We start from the raw sequence: 19,429 nt of genomic DNA on the forward strand, positions 1-19,429 counted from the left end.
ATAGTGAGGCGCGCGCCTTCTTAGTCTTTCCTTTCTTTTTGCGGTTGCATTTGGCAGTCTTGGGAAAAGTTACTTGAAAAAGTAACTGAGCTACAGTTCCAGTTACTATACGAACAAAGTAACTAAGTTACAGGTACAGTTACTCTGCACAAATAGTAACTAGTTAAGTTACAGCTACAGGTAACTATGTTACGCTGCCGTTACCTTCCAGGATGACAGAAACAATGGCTCCAATTTAAAACAAAATATTATAAATTATTTAATAGTGCAGTGTGAACTGCTTGTGCATGTTGTATTGGAGCAACAGCTGCTGCTCCAAATCTGCAAATTTCCGGGCCGCTTTATTCCAAAGCATCCCTACCAGTGCCGAACAGCACCTCAACTGGGACACTAGACGGGGCCAATGCTTCTTTCATATATTGCACTTAGGGGAGCAGACCACAGAACTAGAGTAATGGTAACGTTTTATATTGTAGCAATACCAAAGTTAACTTTAATACGACCCCTTTACGAGGCTAGGGTGCCAACGTTGTACTTCTGTGCGATCCTAGCATAGTGAGGTAGTGACGTGTCACCACGGGTATCCTGGAGTCGAGGGCCACGTACCCCCGAATGTAGTGGACTAGGGTTCGGAATGCCGAGCCGTTTTTACAATCCCGGGATTTCGGGATTTCGAAAAGTGGATCCCGGCACGGGATCGGGATTTTTTCGCAACTAAACCCAGGATGTCGCATAGGACTGTATCCACTTGCACAACCATGCTATCACAAATTGCGATATAGGTCGCTTCTTGTGTCATCCCCACGGAACATTCTAGCGAGAGAAAAAAAAAAAAAAAACTGGTCACCGGGCAAAACCTGCGTATTACATTCAGCATTCGCACCGTGTCGGAATGTCAACTGAAATGCCGCAATGAAATGCGTCTCTTCTTGTCGTCTGCTACGGAATATCTTCTGGCTGCGCCCCAGGACATTTCTCGAAGTTAGTAGTGCACGAGAAGATACATACTTCTGACGTACAGCAATTCTACTTACGCAGCCGCTAAAATCAATGACGTACTTCGCATCATCCGCTGGAGTATTCTGGGGAATGTCTCTTGTGTGAATACAAGGAATAATGCGGTTTGCTCGTCTTGCCTTTTATTCATCCACAGTGACTGTTGTGTTCGAGCCTGCAGCAGCCGAGCCTATAATTTTCTTAAAAGGCTGTCTCCATTTTCTCTTTTTACTTTCTCTCTCAGTCAGCGCTGCCTTCGCTGGGACCGTCCCGTCGAAGGCAGCGCTGACTGCCGAAACGTCAACCCCTATCCCTATAGGCGTTAATAAACTCCCCTTTGTGTTTTCGTGTAAGCTCTTTGTCGTCTTGTGATTTTTCCTGCTTATGTAATATATATATTGACGTTTCAAAATATACGTATTCGTGGGGATCAAAAGAACAAAAAGAGAGATTCTGCAATATTTCTTGTTGTATTGGACTGGAAGACTCTTTCTGATTTCATGGGAGTTTTATGCTACATGAGGGCTGTTCTCCGCTATGGCTGGCGTAGTTGACATGAGTCAGCAGCTAACGTCGTTGTAATGTGTCGTGGACGACAAGGTTGGTTCGGTTTCGGATTGCAAATGATATTTTTCGGGGAAGGGACGCTTGAAACAAGAAGTCGCTTGGACACCGTTCTTTCCCTTTCAGTCATACCACCGAATATTTGTTGCAAAAAAAGCCGAAATTTATAATCTCGAAATCCCGGGATTTGGCCTTGCAAAATCCCGGGATTTCGGGACACAAAATTATGCTGAAATTTCGGGATCCCGGGCTCCGAACCCTATATAGTGGACGCGCCACGCGCCTGTTTTTGAGTCGCGGTGATAGCTGCATCTCCATACTTTTAGAGCTACGAGCAGTTGTGTGAGCCACGAATAACATGCGGCAAAGGTTAATGAAAGAAAATACGAACGCTCTCCGAAATTATTGCGAAAAACTTACAATCCTAAAAGCAACTACAGTTACTGAAAAAGGTAACTAGTTACAGCTGAAAGTCACTTTCTTAGAAAGAGTAATTAGCCAGGGTTAGTAGTTACTTTTCCAGTAACTAGTTACTTCTAACTAAGTTACTTCCCAAGCCTGGTATTTGGCGCCGCGCCTCCCGCGTCTCACACAGAGCAGCACAGAGCGGTCGACAGGTCGACTTGCTCCCGCGCTGTAGCAGACGCTTCCCGGCATCCAATAAAAGTGCTCGGAAGAGCTGACGTCGCAACACGCCAGAAGGATCTGGGCGGTTTCGTCGCTCGCTGCTGCGCGCATTCTTGTGAACAGGTGTTCTCTGGAAGCGCGCTACCCAAAGGAAATATTTTGGGTGACAGTTCGTGCGTACTTTAGTACGTAGCCAGCCGTACTTCCGTCCCCCTTTTTCTCATCATCATCATCGTCATCATCCTCATCAAGGTAGTACGTTCATGCGAGGCAGTTAAGAAATTAGATGTTCGATGTTCTAGAAGCCCAATGTTTCTTTCTCTCTCTCGTCCATCTTCTTCGTCTGTGTGAATGAGATGGTAGGGTAATTTCGGACTGAAAGAGTCTAATGCCCCAAGTAGTTTTGTCACTCTCTTTAAGCAGAACGAATGACAAGTTCTGCGAAGATGTGTGCTAAGACGAGTACCCGGACCGAAGAGACTCTCAGTCCACTTAGAGAGAACCTCGACATCGTCAAATCGGTCCTAATTTTATTAGCGCTCATCGAGTGTCTGTTCTCGCCGATAAGAGACCATTTCTCGAGGACCACCCAATTCCCGTTCCGTCGAGGCTTTAGTTTAATCTGGTATTGGACAGCAAGTTATCCGCAGTCGAAAATCGTGTTGCGCCGCGTCACATTTTGTGTCCGTTAGTCAAAAGTGGTTAGTAGTCGGTTTGCTAACCCTGCTGACATCCAAACCAAAAAGCCAGACAAATAAAATTACAAAAAAAAAATCTCATTCGACAGGAAACAGTACGTAATAATAAAGGGCTGCGACATCTTTGGCGGGAAAGCTCATAAGACTTGCCTCGGGTGCTATCGTTGGAGTTGAAAGACGCAGAGAGCGGAGGGGAAAAAAAAAAAGCTGTTTGGTGTTCTTCGTGGTGGAGAGATAAATTCTGGCAATTTCGAATTCCCGGGACAAATTTATGTTGTCGGTAGATATATATATAAACGGGAAAGCGGCGAAGCTTGGTTGCAGCTATGAACTCAGAAATTTAATTTCAGCAGCATCGCAATCGCTATCTCAACCCTGCCGGCCCGGGGAAGAATGGGAGAAAAAAAAAGTAACTACTAGATCTGGATGAGGAGGAAACAGGCTCGCGATCGCAAGTGAGGCAGTTGCGGTTCCAGAAAGCATAACATTGCGCATCCGCCCCATCAAAAACAGCTAATTCTGAGTTGGGGGAAAAAATGTTGCGGAAAATGGAAAATGTACCTCGAGGCAAAACCTTTTTTCCTCTGCGTCGTCTTCCCGCTTGTTCCTTTACTTCGACTCAGCCAATTTCCCGTGACAGTCTTCATTTTTATTTTATGTTTCTTTGCTTATGTGCGTTAGTACGTTTCTTTTTCCTTTCCTTCTTTTTTTGTGTGTGTATGTGTGTTTTGTTACATTTCCGCTTTTAAAAGATGCTAGTCTCAACTCTAGTGTCAGATAAGAATAGCGCGAACGGAGGCAGACACGCCTTTGAGGTGAATTATGATTTTGCTCTCTCTCTCTATCTCCCTCTCTCTCTCTTTTTTTTTATTGTACCTTCTTTGTGTTCTCCGCAACGTTATCGATGCAATTCAAAAGGCGTGGGATGGAGTGTTCCCTCATTTCCTTCCTTTCACCATATTCCTTTCACATTGAATGTCTTTTTCTGTTTTCTAATCTACGACCAGGGTACAGGATGTGCATGTGTGTCCGTGCGTAGGGGGCGGGGCGGAGAAGGCGATTGCGCGCCCTCTAATAGCGATTGGAGGAATCGTTCTACGGAAGGGGGAATTCAAGGAAGAAGCGCTCGAACGCGATTAGCGACTGAACTACCGTGTGTCTCATAAATATCATCCTTGCCTGACTGGTAGTTTAATTACATTTTCCATACAGACATCTCTTCGCACCCGCACGCACAAACCTCACAAAGACGCTTTAAACAATTACTTTTTTTTTTTAAACGGCAAAACGCCAGCAACAAATAAGCACGCGGCGTGTTTCTTTCATTGCGGGTTTTCCAGAGAGTCCATAAATGTTTCCGAGCCCCAACTTGCGACGTATATACATCATATAACAACGTATACCCATACGCTTGGTAAGGTACAAAACAAGGAGCCCAACCCAAGACCGGCATCATTTTTTTCTATGACCCTCGAGTCACGTTGGGCGCAGAAGTTGGAAATGACTCATCACAAGGCGCACGTCAGGCACGTAGATGTCTCAATCTTAAAATCGCCTCTTTTATTTTCTCTTCGTGCACTTTTCTTTCCCCCCTCCCTCCCCCTCCTCTCTCTCTCTCTCACTATCCTTCTTCTTCTCCTCTTCCTCCTCGCATCGAACATGACCGAACCCCAGCTCGTAGAGGAGACACGAATGCCGCTGTCGTGCGAGAAAGAAAATAAAAATCACCACGAACTGGATTGTGTATATACGTATATATAAAATGGTAGTGCGTCTCTGTACTGTGCTGTAGAGCGTTTGTGCTTGAAAGCAGAGCAAAGAGCGCACCAATTTAATAAGCTGTTCCCATCTCCGGTGCTCGTCTGCCGTTTTCTGCGATTCACCCAAGTTTAACGAGTCGTGGGAGGAGGCTGAAGAGGCGGTTGACAGTATGGAGCCCGTGCTATTTAGATTACGTTTGTGGAATGCTTCTTTTCGCCCTGGAATCGTCGTGTTCGAGGGGGGAGGCGTATGGGATACACATCGGAGCTAATGGAGATTTTGAAAGAAAGAGGCAGTTGGGGGGTAAGCGACTGGATGTGCTGCAGGTTCCCAAGCTTCCCCTTCTTTCGTGGCTTTGCCCTGTACCTCTTTCCCCTCTCCCCGACCATGCACCACCTCGTGATGGGAGGCGTAGAGTGCTTGGAAGCAGCACAAAAGAGACATCAGCGGAGGTAGAGCATGGGAAACTTTCAATTGGAACATTTTTGTGCGGTGATCATTTGCGCACTGTTCAGCCTCTGCAGTTTATGCCACTACTTTTGTGCACTTTTTGGTTTTACAACGAAGAACTCCCTTTAATTCTGGTAAATTACACATCTTCTTGCTTTCTGTAAGTTTTCGCAGGACTATCGGTTATTCTTCTTCATAAATACATAACATATCCGTACGTTGTTCAAACGATCGAATTTCTGTCATTGTTATTAAGGTGTTGTCTAAACGTGAAATGTCAGGCAGTGTGGAGAACGATAACAACCAGGGTTGGTTACCGAAAAGCATTATTGTTTCCGGTAACTGAAAAACTCTGCTTTTCGTTTCCGTTTCTGAACGATTTTCGGTCGCGGTTTCTGTTTCCGTTTCCGTTTAAGAATTCCGTTTCCGAGGTAATTTCGGTACTGGTTTCTGTTTCTCATCCGGAACTCGTACTGCTAGTTTTGGCTATTTAATGTCACATATTCTAATTACGTAATGGATGCAAAAAGCCACACGAAACACAAACGCGAAAAACTTTAATGCAAAGTTCGTCACGAATCCTATGCACTGCAAATAGATGCCTCTCTAGGTTGCGGAAATAGACGCCTCTAAGTTCCAAAAGTCTCCGTTCGTGCGCAAAAATAACACGTCATGCAAAAATTTCGCGTCCATCTTGCTGTGCAGTGGGCTCAACACAAAAGAAAGTCCCGAAAATAAACGAATGAATGAATGGATGGACTGGAAGAATAGTGCGGATATATATAATTTTCATATTAACGCGAAAACACTCAGACAAACGTCCTGCGAATTTGGTTTCCGTTAACGTTACCACTTTTCAATTTCGTTTCCGTTTCTATTTTCGTTTCCTGTTGAATTTCGGTAATTACCTTTTCTCGTTTCCGTTTCCGGTAGCCAACGCTGATATCAACACATATGGACCATGAATCCAATGAGCCAGTGACAACGAAATAAAAGTAACAAATAAATAAAGGTAAAGGACCAGCGTAGCAAGAATTTGGGGGCGGCGGGCACTATAAAGTATTGGTATCGCTAACGATACGGAGATCGCATTGCCATAAATTTGTAACGAGCGAAAAAAGTATGGATTACGGTAACGAAAGGTTGAAAAGGAAAAGTTGCGTTCTCTGGATGTGTACCTACGTCCTGTAGGTTAACTCTGATTCAAAACACATGCAGTTACAAATGTGGCGTACATGACTTCTGAGTTCCGTACGGATATCCAGATACCACGTGTGGCGTTGTATACGGACGTCAAACGAGAAAGGTACTGGAGAATAACGACGTAGGTATACCGGAGGGAGTAAGACACGACCGGTCTCTCCATCTTTGTACGTTGACGGTGTATTTAGTTGCTTATCTTCCTCTTCTGTTGCTCTTTATTTTGAAGACTGGGACGCGTGGCCGGGTCTGCGAGATAGATCCACCCATGCGCGTTGTCCCAGTGAATTATTGATCTCAAAACTTTGAACTCTTGACGTTTGCTTCCTTCGGCCTTGCCATGCTCGAGAGATACGATCCATGGAATGTCTCGTTTTGGATGTTTCGAAACGACGGCGACGTCCTCGTATTGGTTTTCCAAAGGAGGCCCGCCGCGTCCTTGAGTGAGTTGGAAGTCCGCTGTTTTCATGGGGATTGAAGTCGGGAATTGCAAAATTGGAAGTTTGGTCGCATTTCCGAGACTTATGTCGCATCAGTGGATAGGGAGATAGAAGCAATGTGAAAGTCAAGGCGTCGCTGTTGAGGCTCTGCCTGGAAATGGTGTGGATTAGGGCTGCGCGAACGTCCGGCTTTTTCGAATACCGAAGCGGATAATTGTGTATTCAATTCGAATTCCGAATCGAATAGAAAATTATGTATTCAAATTTTTCGGAACGGATGTCTCTGTCAAAACGAACGCATCCCAGTAGCCCGAAAACACCACATGAGGGGGTGTGTATGCAACAAAGTGAGCGCTGCTTCATGCGAACATACGTAAGCCGCATGCGGGGGTATCACGCATCCATCAGCGACACGTTGCAGCGGTCTTAGCACAGCTAGAACACTCCGAGGAGCTGTTTCTTCCACAGTGCGAGAAGAGACTCCGCGGAGACACAGCACTTATGGAAGTATCGAAGCCGCATCACGAAAACGATACGATAACGGGAGGTGTCAAACCAAAGATGAGAAACTCGATGTCATCAACTTAAAAAAGAAGGCGATTGTCTTATCCTGCTCTCGGAACCCTTATCGTATACGCCTTCGAATCTTCTAAACTCTCTCGGATGTGCTGAATGGTCCTGCGGAGCTGTGCCAAAAAGACACCCACTCCATTTAAGTCGCCGCAACGCTATGTAGCAAGGTCTCGGGAATCTTTCGGCGAACTGAATGCGTTTATTCGACGTGCGATAGTGTTCGTAGAACGTCGTCGAATACAACAACTACACCTGTGAATCACCTGGAGGGGGCACAGTGAGTCTGAGATCAGTGGTCGCTGTCAGAGGAGACGACTTTTTAAAATACCTCTCAAGCAGGATTAACATATACCACTGGATAAAGATTTGTGCAGTATTTTCATCCCGGGGACGGGGGGGGGGGGGGGGGCGTGATGTGCGACACCCGTATCTGCTGAATTTACCCTATGTTTTTGGCATGTTTGGAGGTATTTTGGGCCGGGCGGGGGCTGTTCGGAAAATCCCCGGATCATAGCGGTTCGAAGGTGCAAACGTCAGTGTTATTTGGTGCTCCTAGTTAATTCGCTGTCTCGCCATAGGTACAACAACAGGAACAACTTCATCTAAATGATGATGAGTGGGGAGTTATTGGGGGGATGAGGGGGTTTTTGATTTCGTTACTCCGTCCTCGTTTTGTATACTCTTCCGATAGAGGGTCGCTCACATCCCCGTAACATCAACAGGAAACGATTTGTCCCTCCACGTAACGATTACGCCCGTGCATTTGAGAGGCAGCTCGAGAAGAGTTTCATTGCCAGCCAGCTTTTACTGACAACCAGTTGGGTTACCTTTCCTTGTGTTGTCGCTTATCAGGCTCAGCGCAGAGCAGAAAGGGACGGCTCCTTTTGTCGTATCGATCAAAGGCAGCTTAAGCAGGATGGCGCTGTTACTCGCAGCAGCCAGTCTTGGAGCACACTTGATACCGCGAGCTTATTACGAAGTCGTTCAACCCGAACTTGACGGAAATAAAACGGCAAAGAGAACTCTTTTTTTTTTTACCTGAACGGCGACCCCATGAAGGAGGACGTGCCTGCTTTTTATTTGTATATGTATATATTTATACGTATATATTTATTTATACTCGCGTCTTATTACCTTGTCGTTGGGTGCGCTAAATACAAATGCATTCCGAACGCGACCTTTGCAGAGAGCCTATGACACGGCTGTCTGCCTTCTTTCAAATCCGGTTAAGCGCCAGAGGGATCTCCGAGAGATTAAGGGGGTCTTCTAAGGATTAGAAAACTTTCAAGACGGGCAAAGCAGAAGACCTTACCTTCCTACATGCTATATGTACAGGCTCGCTACTGCTTACGCGGATTTTTGCTTTCCTTTGCCTGTGAAACGAAGCGGAATGAATTCTTTGGAGGGAGACGTGGCTCTTTTGTTTTGGACGTCGTTGATATCGGTTTCATAATGGGTTTGAACTGCGGTTGGTGCAGGGGAGAGCGGTAGCGTCGTTGAGGCCAAGAAGCCTGATCTGTACTGTCTTTGTTTCTTTTTTGGTTCCTTCGAGGAATTTGAGATATATGCGGTATCAAGTTTGACGTTCGTGATATACAGTGTGGCATTGCGAAAAGACTTGTGAGATATGAGACCATGTAGAGTATAGAACCACTCCGGGCTCGGAAAACAGCGTTTATGTTATTTAGTCCATGAAAAGAAGGTGCTTCAAGCATTCTGTACGCGAAATTTCAATCCTCTTTACGAACGCTGTGCGTTTCTGCTGAGCCTCTACAAGTTTAGATGACGCGAGGAGCGGGTGACGTAATCAGAAGTCCACAAATTGCAATGACGTCATATTCTGTAGTGGGCACTCGTCTCCTAGCAACGACGCCGGCGTCCGGGGAGGGTCACGTGGTGGCGAAAGTCACGCGACACAGGTCGAAAGAGGGGAAAAGGGGAGAGATGTCTCCTCCCTCCTTTGTGTTTTCTCGAAGGTCGGAGCGATCGGATGATATGTCACATGGGGCTCCGCTAACGGAGTGCAAAAGGTGAGCCCCAGGAAGACGCGAAGGGCAACAGCGTTGCCGGATGAGAGCCGGCAACGTTCCGCTCCGTCGGAACCTAAAATGACGTCACAGTTCTCAAAAATAAAAATTAATTTTCGCTAGCTTTCGCGTCACGTAGAGCCAAAATATTTTGCAGGAGCGTAAAGTAAGACAAGAAGATTTCAGTAACATAACTTTGGTACGATTCTGAAGACACGAGTTTTAGTCCGTAGTGGCACTTTAACCGGCGGTGCCCTTGCGACACATCGGTCAGCCGAATCTCAGCAACAACAACAGGTTAAAAGGAACCATGATAAAAGTCGCTAATGCTGAAAACAAGCAGCGCAGCGATGAGACAGCGTCGTATTAAATATTCCGTGAGTATGGATCCTCAGAACTCTGTTTTTTGGTTCGCTAGCATCGTGAACTTCTCGGTCTCGACAAGCGGCGAAATGGTGCGACAGTGGAAGCTATATTTGACTCTCTCATGAAAAGATTTTGCTGCCTGCTTATTGTACTCGTGGGAGTTGGCGACGCAGCCCACGTTTTGTCCAGTAAGGTGCATTCCAACTCGAAGGTGACAGTTAAACTGCGAACTACGAACCATATTGCTCATTCAGTGTACCATAGACGTTGCGTACTATCTTATCCTGATAACCGTTTTGTTTGTCTCTTTCCAGCTGCTGGACGTTAAATACGGCAGCTATGGAGCTCCTCACCTGGCCACGCTATCACAGAGCAATTACACCTTCCGACCATCCTTGCATCAAGAACTCCATCACCGTACACTGCAACACCAACGTCCCACCCTCCAGCAACACCACCTGCAACCAAGACATGCGACCACGAGCCACCGGACCGGACACGGCCGGGACAAAGGGGCAAGAAGGAGACAAAGCAACAAGAACAAAGAGCAGTTTAACCCCATTTACGAGGAAGTCTCCGGGCACTCGGACGAGAAACCCAGGGGTTACTATTCCGAAGACAGCGATGTGGAGGAAGACGCTAGGAGCATAGGTAGCGAGGACGAATTCGCAGAGGACGAGTTAAGTCTAGGGGAATATCCACGGCCACCTGCTTCGGGAAGCAGTAGTCTTCAAGGATCCACTGGTGGAGACCTTTGTCCTCCTGATGCTGCTCCTGTCGACAGTGGGAGCCACAACACTGGTAGTCGACGCGGCAGGCGGCAACCGCCTACGTTGAACCGACTAACTGGCGGGACCGGCAAACACTCCCATTCGTTAGAACGCAATAAGAACACCTTAGAAGCTGGACTGCAGGCCAAGCAGAACTACTATTTAAGCAAGTCCGCTTTAGCCTTCGACCAGCAAGGTGTCGGCGGAGGAAGAGACTCGGGGCTGCCGTACAGTTCGGTTGACTTAGACCTGACGCATCAGCATGGACCGTCCGTGTCGCCCCCAGAACCGGCACCGCCCCAGGGCGACTTTGGTGTTCCGGGCGGCCTTCCTACAGTGTTTAACCCTGGCTTTGTGATTCCCAACGGACCGCCACGACCACCTCCACCGCCAGCTGTGGGAAGCAGGGCTCCACCTCCACCTCCCGCTCTGTTCATGGGGCCGGACTGCCAATACCCGCCACAGGGTGGAGGGTTTTCGACATTCCTACAGTCAGCACCCGAGCAACAGCAAGCTGCCTCGACAGAGAACATATATGCATCCATAGATGAAGAGGACTGCTCCAATGTACCGTTTACTATTGACGGCCGGAGAGAAAGTACGGGCGGCGGACGAAAGCATTCTGGCGCATCGCTCGCCGGTCGCGGAGGTACGAAAGGTTCCTCAGGCCAACGGACAATGCCTCGTGAATCCGCGGGTACTGAACAGCCGCCGCCGTACGGCGACATCAGGCCTGTATTTGTGGACCCCAACCGAACTCTCTGCACGTGACGCGAGCTGGGAAAGTCCAAACTGCAGTTCCAACACGTAGTTCAGTCCTAGATCAGTGGGTTTAAAGTATCGGTACAGGAGCCTGACTGAGTAGTTGTTTTAAAGTTGCCCCTTTGGCTACTTGGTCCAGAACAACCGTAATATATCTTTGAGGGTTGACGTCCATCTTCGCATCAAAGCCCAGTACCTTTTGTGTACGAAACATTTTCCCTCGACTCTGCGGCTCCCGCAAACCCCACGTCCGCTGGTTTACAGCGCCTGTGGTTTCGTCGGGAACTGCGACAGGTTTATAATGTAAATTTGAGCTGCCATTAGATGCACGTCGACGGATAACGCGAAAAGGGACTCCATCACGCTCGTACTAGTCTTTCTTGTTCCTTTGCGTTGGTCCTGGAACTCGGACACGGGCCACATCTGGTCCGGGAAGTGGGACGCCACCCTGTACGGTTCCGAGCAGTATGGCACCAGGCCGAGTCATCAATGTGTGTGTGCGTGTGACGATGATGCCATAGGAAGTTTGGCTATCACACTTTTCGATCGTCTGGCTCCCGGAGGAAAATATTTATAACGTGTGAGAAGCTCAAGACATCCATGTGTACCCTCTGACAACGGTGTGCGTGTGTGTGTTTCCGAAAGACTGGTGGAAAGTTGACTGACAGACTGGACAGTTTTTTTTATTCACTATTAATACTATTTAAGATGATTGAAAAGAGCTATGCAGTCAGTGCGAGCAAGATGACACGATGGCGGCACGTTTTCGTTCGCACGATACATAGTAGTGGTGCCACATATACTAGATTGGAGCTGATCGCTCGAAGTCGCGTCGATGTATTACAAATGAACCATCCTGGCAATATCAAAGGGCTCAATGCGCGTTGTCCTTGCGTACATCTTCAAACAAAGCAAACAAAAAATAGCTGGTCTATACTACGGCAGAACGTCCGCAATAAGCGCGTTCTGCTGGGAAAACTCTTTTCGAATAACTCTTTCCTGGATGCAAGTCTTCGCTGTCGTTGCATAGTTTTCCTTTTTCGTCGACAATGGGCGATTCTAAAAAGATGCGCGCGCCACCTAGCGCGCGGCGCGAAGTAGCATGGGAACTTTGAGTGACACTGCTCTGTCGTCTGCTTCGGTTATCGTTTACCCGGGCTAACAAGGCTGCTGCGCAAAACTGGGATGATAATGTTCATCCTCTACCTCCGCCCGCCTCGTAATGCTTCAAGGAGCTCTAAATTCCCAGGAGCTCTTACGTGCCACAGGTGGCGCGGTCTATAGACCTTTTTGCAAAAGCAAGCGCCACCCTGTGACACGCAAAGGCTCATGGGAACTTAGAACGCCTCAGAGCATTACGAGACGACCAGAAGCGGAGGTAAAAGAAGAACAGCAACAACTTTCCCGGAGTGCGCTGCAGCAGCGTCAGCCGAGGTAAACCCTAACCGAAGCAGACGACAGAGCAGTGTCCCTCAAAGTTCCTACGCCGCTTGGTGGCGCGCGCGTCTTTGTAAAATCGTCTGTTCGTACACCACTCAAGATTTTCGAGACACGAAACGAGGTTTACCTTTTCCATACTAAATATAGTCGCCGCTGTGATACCTATGTAGATAACGATGTTTCTATGAATAATATTAACGGTGTCTCCGTGGCTCCCCCTACATCTTTCTTGAGGCGCGTTCGCGGTAATGGCGCGTGTATGAGCGTCAAAAGCATGGCGTCTACAGCGTCGTTACTTCACGTTCAACCGTGACTAAACACAGTTCCGTTCAGTTTCTGAGTTTTTACCGTCAAGTTTGAGCTTCGAAGAAGGCGACCCGACAGCCCAGCACAGCAGGACGCAAATGCTCAGACTGAGGACCGATTACTTTAGGTTTCGCTTGCTTGCCGGCTTTCTGGTATACGACGACGTGTGTGGGTGTGTGTGCAACAGTTCTGTCAATCACTGAAGATTTGTTAAAAGTTACACGGAACATTTTATTGTATAACATACGAGGAACCTGGTCCTTTTCTCACCCTGCCCTTTTGATGGAGTGATAGGTCTAATTGATTGCCCTGTCGAAGCTCGTGAGCGGTTGTTGGTGAAAGTGTTTTTTCTATGAAGTATCGCTAAGCAATAAAAGCGTGTACTAGTCTGTGCTGCACGCGGTAAACCACAACGAATGTGTGTGAGAGGGAGAACCGTAGCTCTTCCCAAATATGTTAGCCGTGTGTGTGTGACGTGTATTCTTTCTTCTCGACCGCTGTCGTCAGGTTAACGAAAGAGCCTTGCCACTATGTGTTCAAGTGGTGCAAAATGGTGGGGAAATTACTTATAATATGTATTTTCTTAGCACAACATCTTGGCCCAATATTGGCAATACTGGCCCAATCTTGGTTCAATATTGGGCCGACATTGCCAATATTTCTCCAATATTGGGTCAAGATGTTGTGCTGCTTGGGAAGCGACTCGCACTCGAAGGGGAAACAGCGACTTCATTTTCTTCTTTCTCCGTTCCTGTCCTACGTTTTTCCGACTTAGAAGCGGCACTGTTAGTACTAAAAATATCCCGTACTAAACTATCGTTAATTCAACTCAAAAGCTCGCTCACCGTTCTTTACGACTGCTGACGCTGTTTGAGCAAGCAGTAAAAAAAAAGAAAAGTCGTGCGAATCTCTGAAACGCACAGCATACAACTTTTTTTTTTACGGTTAACGTTCCGTAATAGGTCCTGTACAGAACGTTTCTATAGTGTCGTCGTGTATACCCTAGGTCCTTCGTTGTTTGCGAACTTCGCGGAAGCTCTGGTAAGTGTGCCAGTGTAAATATACATCATTCTCAGCTCACCTCTGAACGCGCAGGGTACGTAAGATCGTTATCGACCGTCTCGTTGCTCCACAACGCTACAAAGATCGTAACATACTGCAACTTACCTGCCTGATGACTAAACTGTTATTTTTCTGTCGGCGGCGGCGTTAATCTAGTCATCATACTCGTTATCACTCCCAAGCGCCGATTATCGAAATAAAGTAACGCTTCAGCAATTCTAGAGCCCTTAGCCCTGTGTGGGTTTCCCCTTGGATCAATTTATTATCACCAACCCGATTCACAAAGTGTTTGCAAATTCGCCGTCGGGAATGGGCAAATTGAATTATGCGCCCGTTTGACTGGCCTCAGTGAGCACGCTGATGGGGTGTCCTCAGGGCAGGATAAGGAAAGGACGCAGGTTCTTCAGTAGGGTGCCATGCGAATGCGACAGCGAGCGACTTTGACTCGGCCCCAAGCGAAGCATTGAGTCACTCATTTTCTATATTTGGTTTTACTTTGTAAATATTCATACATATAAAAGCTTGTGGTCACCCGGATTGTGTCTGGTTCGCTTGTTTTGCTCAAATGAACGAAGTGTTCCTTGTAATAGTTTACATCTGTGGATGGAATGCAAGACACTATAAGAATGGAGTCAGAACGTCAGTCACCCATGAAGCAGATAGGTCGGCAAATTCCTTCATGATGATCTCTGATGTGATGCGACGCTGAAGTTGAAGTCGAGTGGTGGGATTCGAAGTTAATGTGCAGTGATGTGATAAGATTGGATGAGGCCCACCAGTGGAAAAAAAAAAAAAAAAAAAACAGACCTATGCCACGAAGTGACCAAGCCCTATTCGGAATGTTGAGATTCTCGTCAATAGCGTGGTTAGAGACGTTCCTTTTCTTTTTTTAATAAAGATGCAACATGCGCGAAAGGTACAGCAAACTTCTTTGTTGGGCCATGTGTCGACTGGAGTGTGTGACGTCGAAAGGTAAAGTCTGCAAGGTAGCAACAGAGACGGGGCTGCTGCTGCCTTACAACTCTTACTGTGGTATAAGTGGTGGCGTCGACCCCTGTACAGTTGGTCTCCACCATGCTTGTTCAGGTCGACCTGACCCAGCATGCAAAGGCTGACAAGCCCTCGTTCCTCCTTATGTAGAGCTGAACCCTCAACCTTTCAGGTCTACACGTATCGGTTTTGATGAACAGAGTCTTGCAGGTATCGTGTGGAACAATGTCTGGTGACTGTCTTGAGCGCGTACCGAAAGTCCAGGGAAGCGGTCGGGTAACAACAACAAAAGATTTGGACCATAGGGGACAACACTTCGTCGGGATAAAATACTGGAGCACGAGCAACGGTTAATGGCAGTGAACGTCTCACGCCTAATTGGTACGACAGTTGACTTTAACGCTCACTGTTTTTGTGCAGAAACACTTCAATCCCCAGCCGCAACTCTGAGTTGGTGAACGTCGTAAGTTATTTCTACTCCAAGTGGTGCATCACCTTTTCATTTTCTTGCTCCGTGAATGTATACGAGAAATATGAATTGAATTAAATTTATGGAAGGCGATCGCAGGTGATCGCGCAGCGCAATGCACTGCATGGAAGTACATGGTACAGGGGTCTGCTTGGTGCCCTATCTGTCATGGCTCTATAACAAAACGAGGAGAAATTCTCCAGCATTCGGCAAAAACCGTTGAGTAGGCGAGGTTTCTGTTCACATTTACAGCTTTGGAAGCCACCCTGATTTCCCGGCGCTGGCAACGACGAAGATGTGAGAAGCTAGTGGACGACAAAGAGATGAGTGGAAACTGTCTAGTAGCTGACGAAGGAATACAAAACCCAAAGATGATGTGTGCGGAGCCAGGGCTGCCCTCAGTAATTTTGCCAGTACGCCTCACGAACAAGCAACGTTGAGGAGAGTAGCGTGTACCCGGAGCACTGCTGAGGACACCACTGAGGAATGCCCTCAACGATTGTGCCAACAGGCCCTTGTCAATGAGAACAATCGACTTCTGAACAGCAGTATTGCGATGGCTTGGCGAAGGTCAGTTCGAGTCGATGTGAAAGATATCTGCTGTCATAAACAGTTCCAGGACGCGTAATCCCCTTCGAGCAGCACGCTGCCAGATTTACAGGTACCACGCTCAGTAGCGTGAGTGCTGCACCATCACCACCACCACACTGTCATAGCTGAGGCGGTCCGACAAAACGCTCGATTGCTTCCGAAGTCTTGGCTACGGGAGCCCATAAACAGCAGCGTGCTCGGAATGCCCAACAAGGGCCCATACATTGCTGACGAACGTTCTCAAAGCGGCACGTCGATGAAGAACGTGGGGTCGGTGATTGCAGACGATAAAGAAAAATTTCTGAGGGGATTATTGCCAATATGGGAGCTCCTGGGAAGCTCGATTGTTAATCTCCTGTGTGAAAGTCTCGGTTTGTCCGCGGCTGTGTCTATCCGCAGACATTGCAACGTCTCGACCGAGAGCATACATGTGTAATGCCGAATGTGCCCTGTGGTACCTTCTGCACTAGACTGATGATGCGCCAAAGAAGTCGCCGATGCTTCAGCGATTGGAAACCTCCCGGGGCACTGCGGTTCGAGATATCATCTACGTTGCTCAACAACAACAAATGCGTACGTGAATGATAAAATGGAGCTAAACTAGTTGGTGGATGAACTCCAGGCGGAAGAGGCCCGGGCTATGGGCAACACACATGCAGCCGTTCGTGTCGTGTCCTTTCTGTGTTTTGCAGGTAACTCGGGCTTATTCAGAAATACTTGAAATGACCACGCATGGGTAAATTTTGTGGATCACTACAACAGGGCACATTGGTCGCCATGGTCACCATATGATATAAAATGATTAGGTAAGGGATAAATAACGATCCAAGTCCTTGGTATGATAAAGTTTCCTACGTAGGCGTAATATCCATAACGCTAACCCAACAGTCACCGCACAAACCCCTTATGACCAGGCAGTGTCATTGCACAAGCGTGCAGAGGAGGCCAGTGTCCCCTAGAAAGTCCAAGAATGAAACAGCCTGACGGTGCTGCCAAGGACATAGCACTGATGACAACGTTCTTATGTTGCCGAGGAGAACACGCTAAAGGCATGAACAATCGCCCCCATTCTTCGGGCAAGAGATTTGCCGATGTTCCTCTTAGTTCTGCAAAGCCTGACGGTGCCATCGTGTATGTATCATATGATATGTATGGTTTCAGGCGCGCAACGTCAATGGACGGTGGGTGGTTGGTTGGAACTGGAGCTGCCGTCAGATGAAAGCCTATAGCCGAATTCTGAACTACAGAATTTTAGTCTGGTTCAGTTTACGAGAAATACTCGGAAATGAAATCATTCGTCGTGCCTAGGACTCTGCAGTGCTAGCGCCATGTCGACATGTTGACTAACAAGAAAATTAACTAGAGATTGATTGAGTTGAATTTCAAGTCTCCTCATGTGTGGCCCACATGCAGTGCCAATATTAAGTCGAATTAGAACATTACAAACACATTACTCGTGGCCGTATAGAATGTCCAGACCACATGTGATTACGCTAGCAACAGTACGACTTTTGTATAATCAGGGTAGGGTAACTGGAGTATTTTCGTTGCCGCTTCCATTTTCCTTATTCAAATCCGTTTCCGTCTCAGATACCAGCCGTTCAATTTCCTTTCCGTTACTGCTTCCGGTGATGAATCGGTTCTTGCGAAGCTCCCCCCCCCCCCTTTTTTTCGAGCTCTGTCAACAACCCTGTTTGCATAAGTGGTGTTCCCGGGTACATAACACGAGCACTCCACAGAAGTAATTTCGCCTCGGTGAGACCTTGTATGTTCTGGAAAGAAAATATGCAGAAACATGAAAAAATGGCTCGGAAGCAAGCGAGCTGGTGAAGATGATGCATAATGTAAAAACCCCGAGACTAGGGAACACGAAGGGACAGACACAACACGAAGTCTCAATTTCGGAGCTGGAGGCCCAGGAAGCAGAATTCAGCTTGGGTGGTAGCGATGCAATGACCAAGTTTACAAAGTGTGAACAAGGCCTGGAGACGTAGGGTATGAAGACTAGAAGACGATGAAGAACCAAGAAGCAGATGTTGAGTATGAGGGACGAAGCTTGCATGAGGATATGACAATGAAAAGATGGCTAGGAAGCAAGCGAACTGGTGAAGATGATGCATAATGTAAAAACCCCGAGACTAGGGAACACGAAGGGACAGTCACAACACGAAGTCTTGAGACTTCGTGTTGTGTCTGTCCCTTCGTGTTCCCTAGTCTCGGGGTTTTTACATTATGCATGCAGAAACATGTCTTCACAGAGTGCCCCGCTTAAATTCCGAGTCCTTCAACCGTGCACTTCCAGGCCTAGGCCGACGGGAGGGGGTGCAGCCGGGGATGGAGCCCGGGCCTCTTCATGGGCGCGCCCGACCCTAGGCCCGTTGGTTGTTGGCACCAGGAGACGTGAGGAGGGGGACCCGGGCAGGACTCATCCGGAGTCATCCCCGGGGCCCGTAATTTCTACCGCCAGCCCTACTTCCAGGGTCTCATTCACAGACGGACGCTACTAGTATAAATACAATCATGCCAAGATTAAATGAAAAACTTGTAGGCGGCCGTCCTGGTGCTATGTTGTGGTGCTATGTTGTCCTGTATATCTGTCTACGTATGTATCTGCGTTAGGAGTTATACAACGTGGGATGAGCAAGCATCAGATCCATGCTAAAGGTCCCATATTGCGTTTCCATGCTCTGTCGTGGTATCCAGGGCGTGTATTACAGAGCATAGAAGCTTTCAGAAAAAAGGAAAAAAAAAAAGAAGACATGTACTCCCATAACAGAAATGACCGTTTGCCTGAATTCGTTTCCGTTTTGTGTTTCTGAAAATGACCGAAAGTGGTAAGCGTTTCAGTTTAGTTTTCGTTACTGTTACCAGCTCCAATTTCGGTAATAAACCCCCATTTCTGTTTCTGTTACCATTCTCATTGCCGTTTCCTGGTTATACCTTGCGCGGAAATGGACTCACTTTCGTTTTCCACAAGCCCAAAAGAAAAAAGAAGTGTTTCTGGTCTTTGCGGATCGGGGTATTGTGTGATGTCGCCCCCCCCCCCCCCCCCCCCCCCCCCCCTCCTCTCACATCGGGAAAATTTCCAGACTAGTAGGATATCAAGCCCTAGTTGTGCCTGAATCAAGCAACCCCAATAATGTCGCGCCACCTGCGCGTACATCGGAGAATCAGGTCTCACAGTGATTCCAGTCCTACGTGATAGGTGGCAGTACTCGGCGCGCTGCGTTAAAGCAGGAGCAATTTTTCCTTTGGTAGCTTGTGTGAAGGGTTTGCAAGGTGCAAGGCCTTTGGGGCGTAACAACAAATAAATAAATAGTGTTTCAATAGTCATGGA

The 19,429-nt window shown here is 47.5% G+C and overlaps 1 protein-coding gene across 3 annotated transcripts in view; it reads left to right on the plus strand.

Annotated features, from left to right (window-relative positions):
- The window catches only part of LOC135401306 (uncharacterized), a 139,157-nt gene extending 124,578 nt beyond the window's left edge, over positions 1-14,579 (plus strand). For all 3 annotated transcript variants that reach the window (XM_064633624.1, XM_064633625.1, XM_064633626.1), the window contains exon 4: positions 10,017-14,579. In XM_064633624.1, the coding sequence (XP_064489694.1) occupies positions 10,017-11,243 (1,227 nt within the window). In that variant the 3' untranslated portion in view covers positions 11,244-14,579. The remainder of the gene's footprint in view (positions 1-10,016) is intronic.
- The last annotated feature ends 4,850 nt before the right edge of the window (positions 14,580-19,429 follow it).

Source organism: Ornithodoros turicata, chromosome 7 (assembly GCF_037126465.1).
Source record: "Ornithodoros turicata isolate Travis chromosome 7, ASM3712646v1, whole genome shotgun sequence".
Classification (NCBI taxonomy): domain Eukaryota; kingdom Metazoa; phylum Arthropoda; class Arachnida; order Ixodida; family Argasidae; genus Ornithodoros; species Ornithodoros turicata.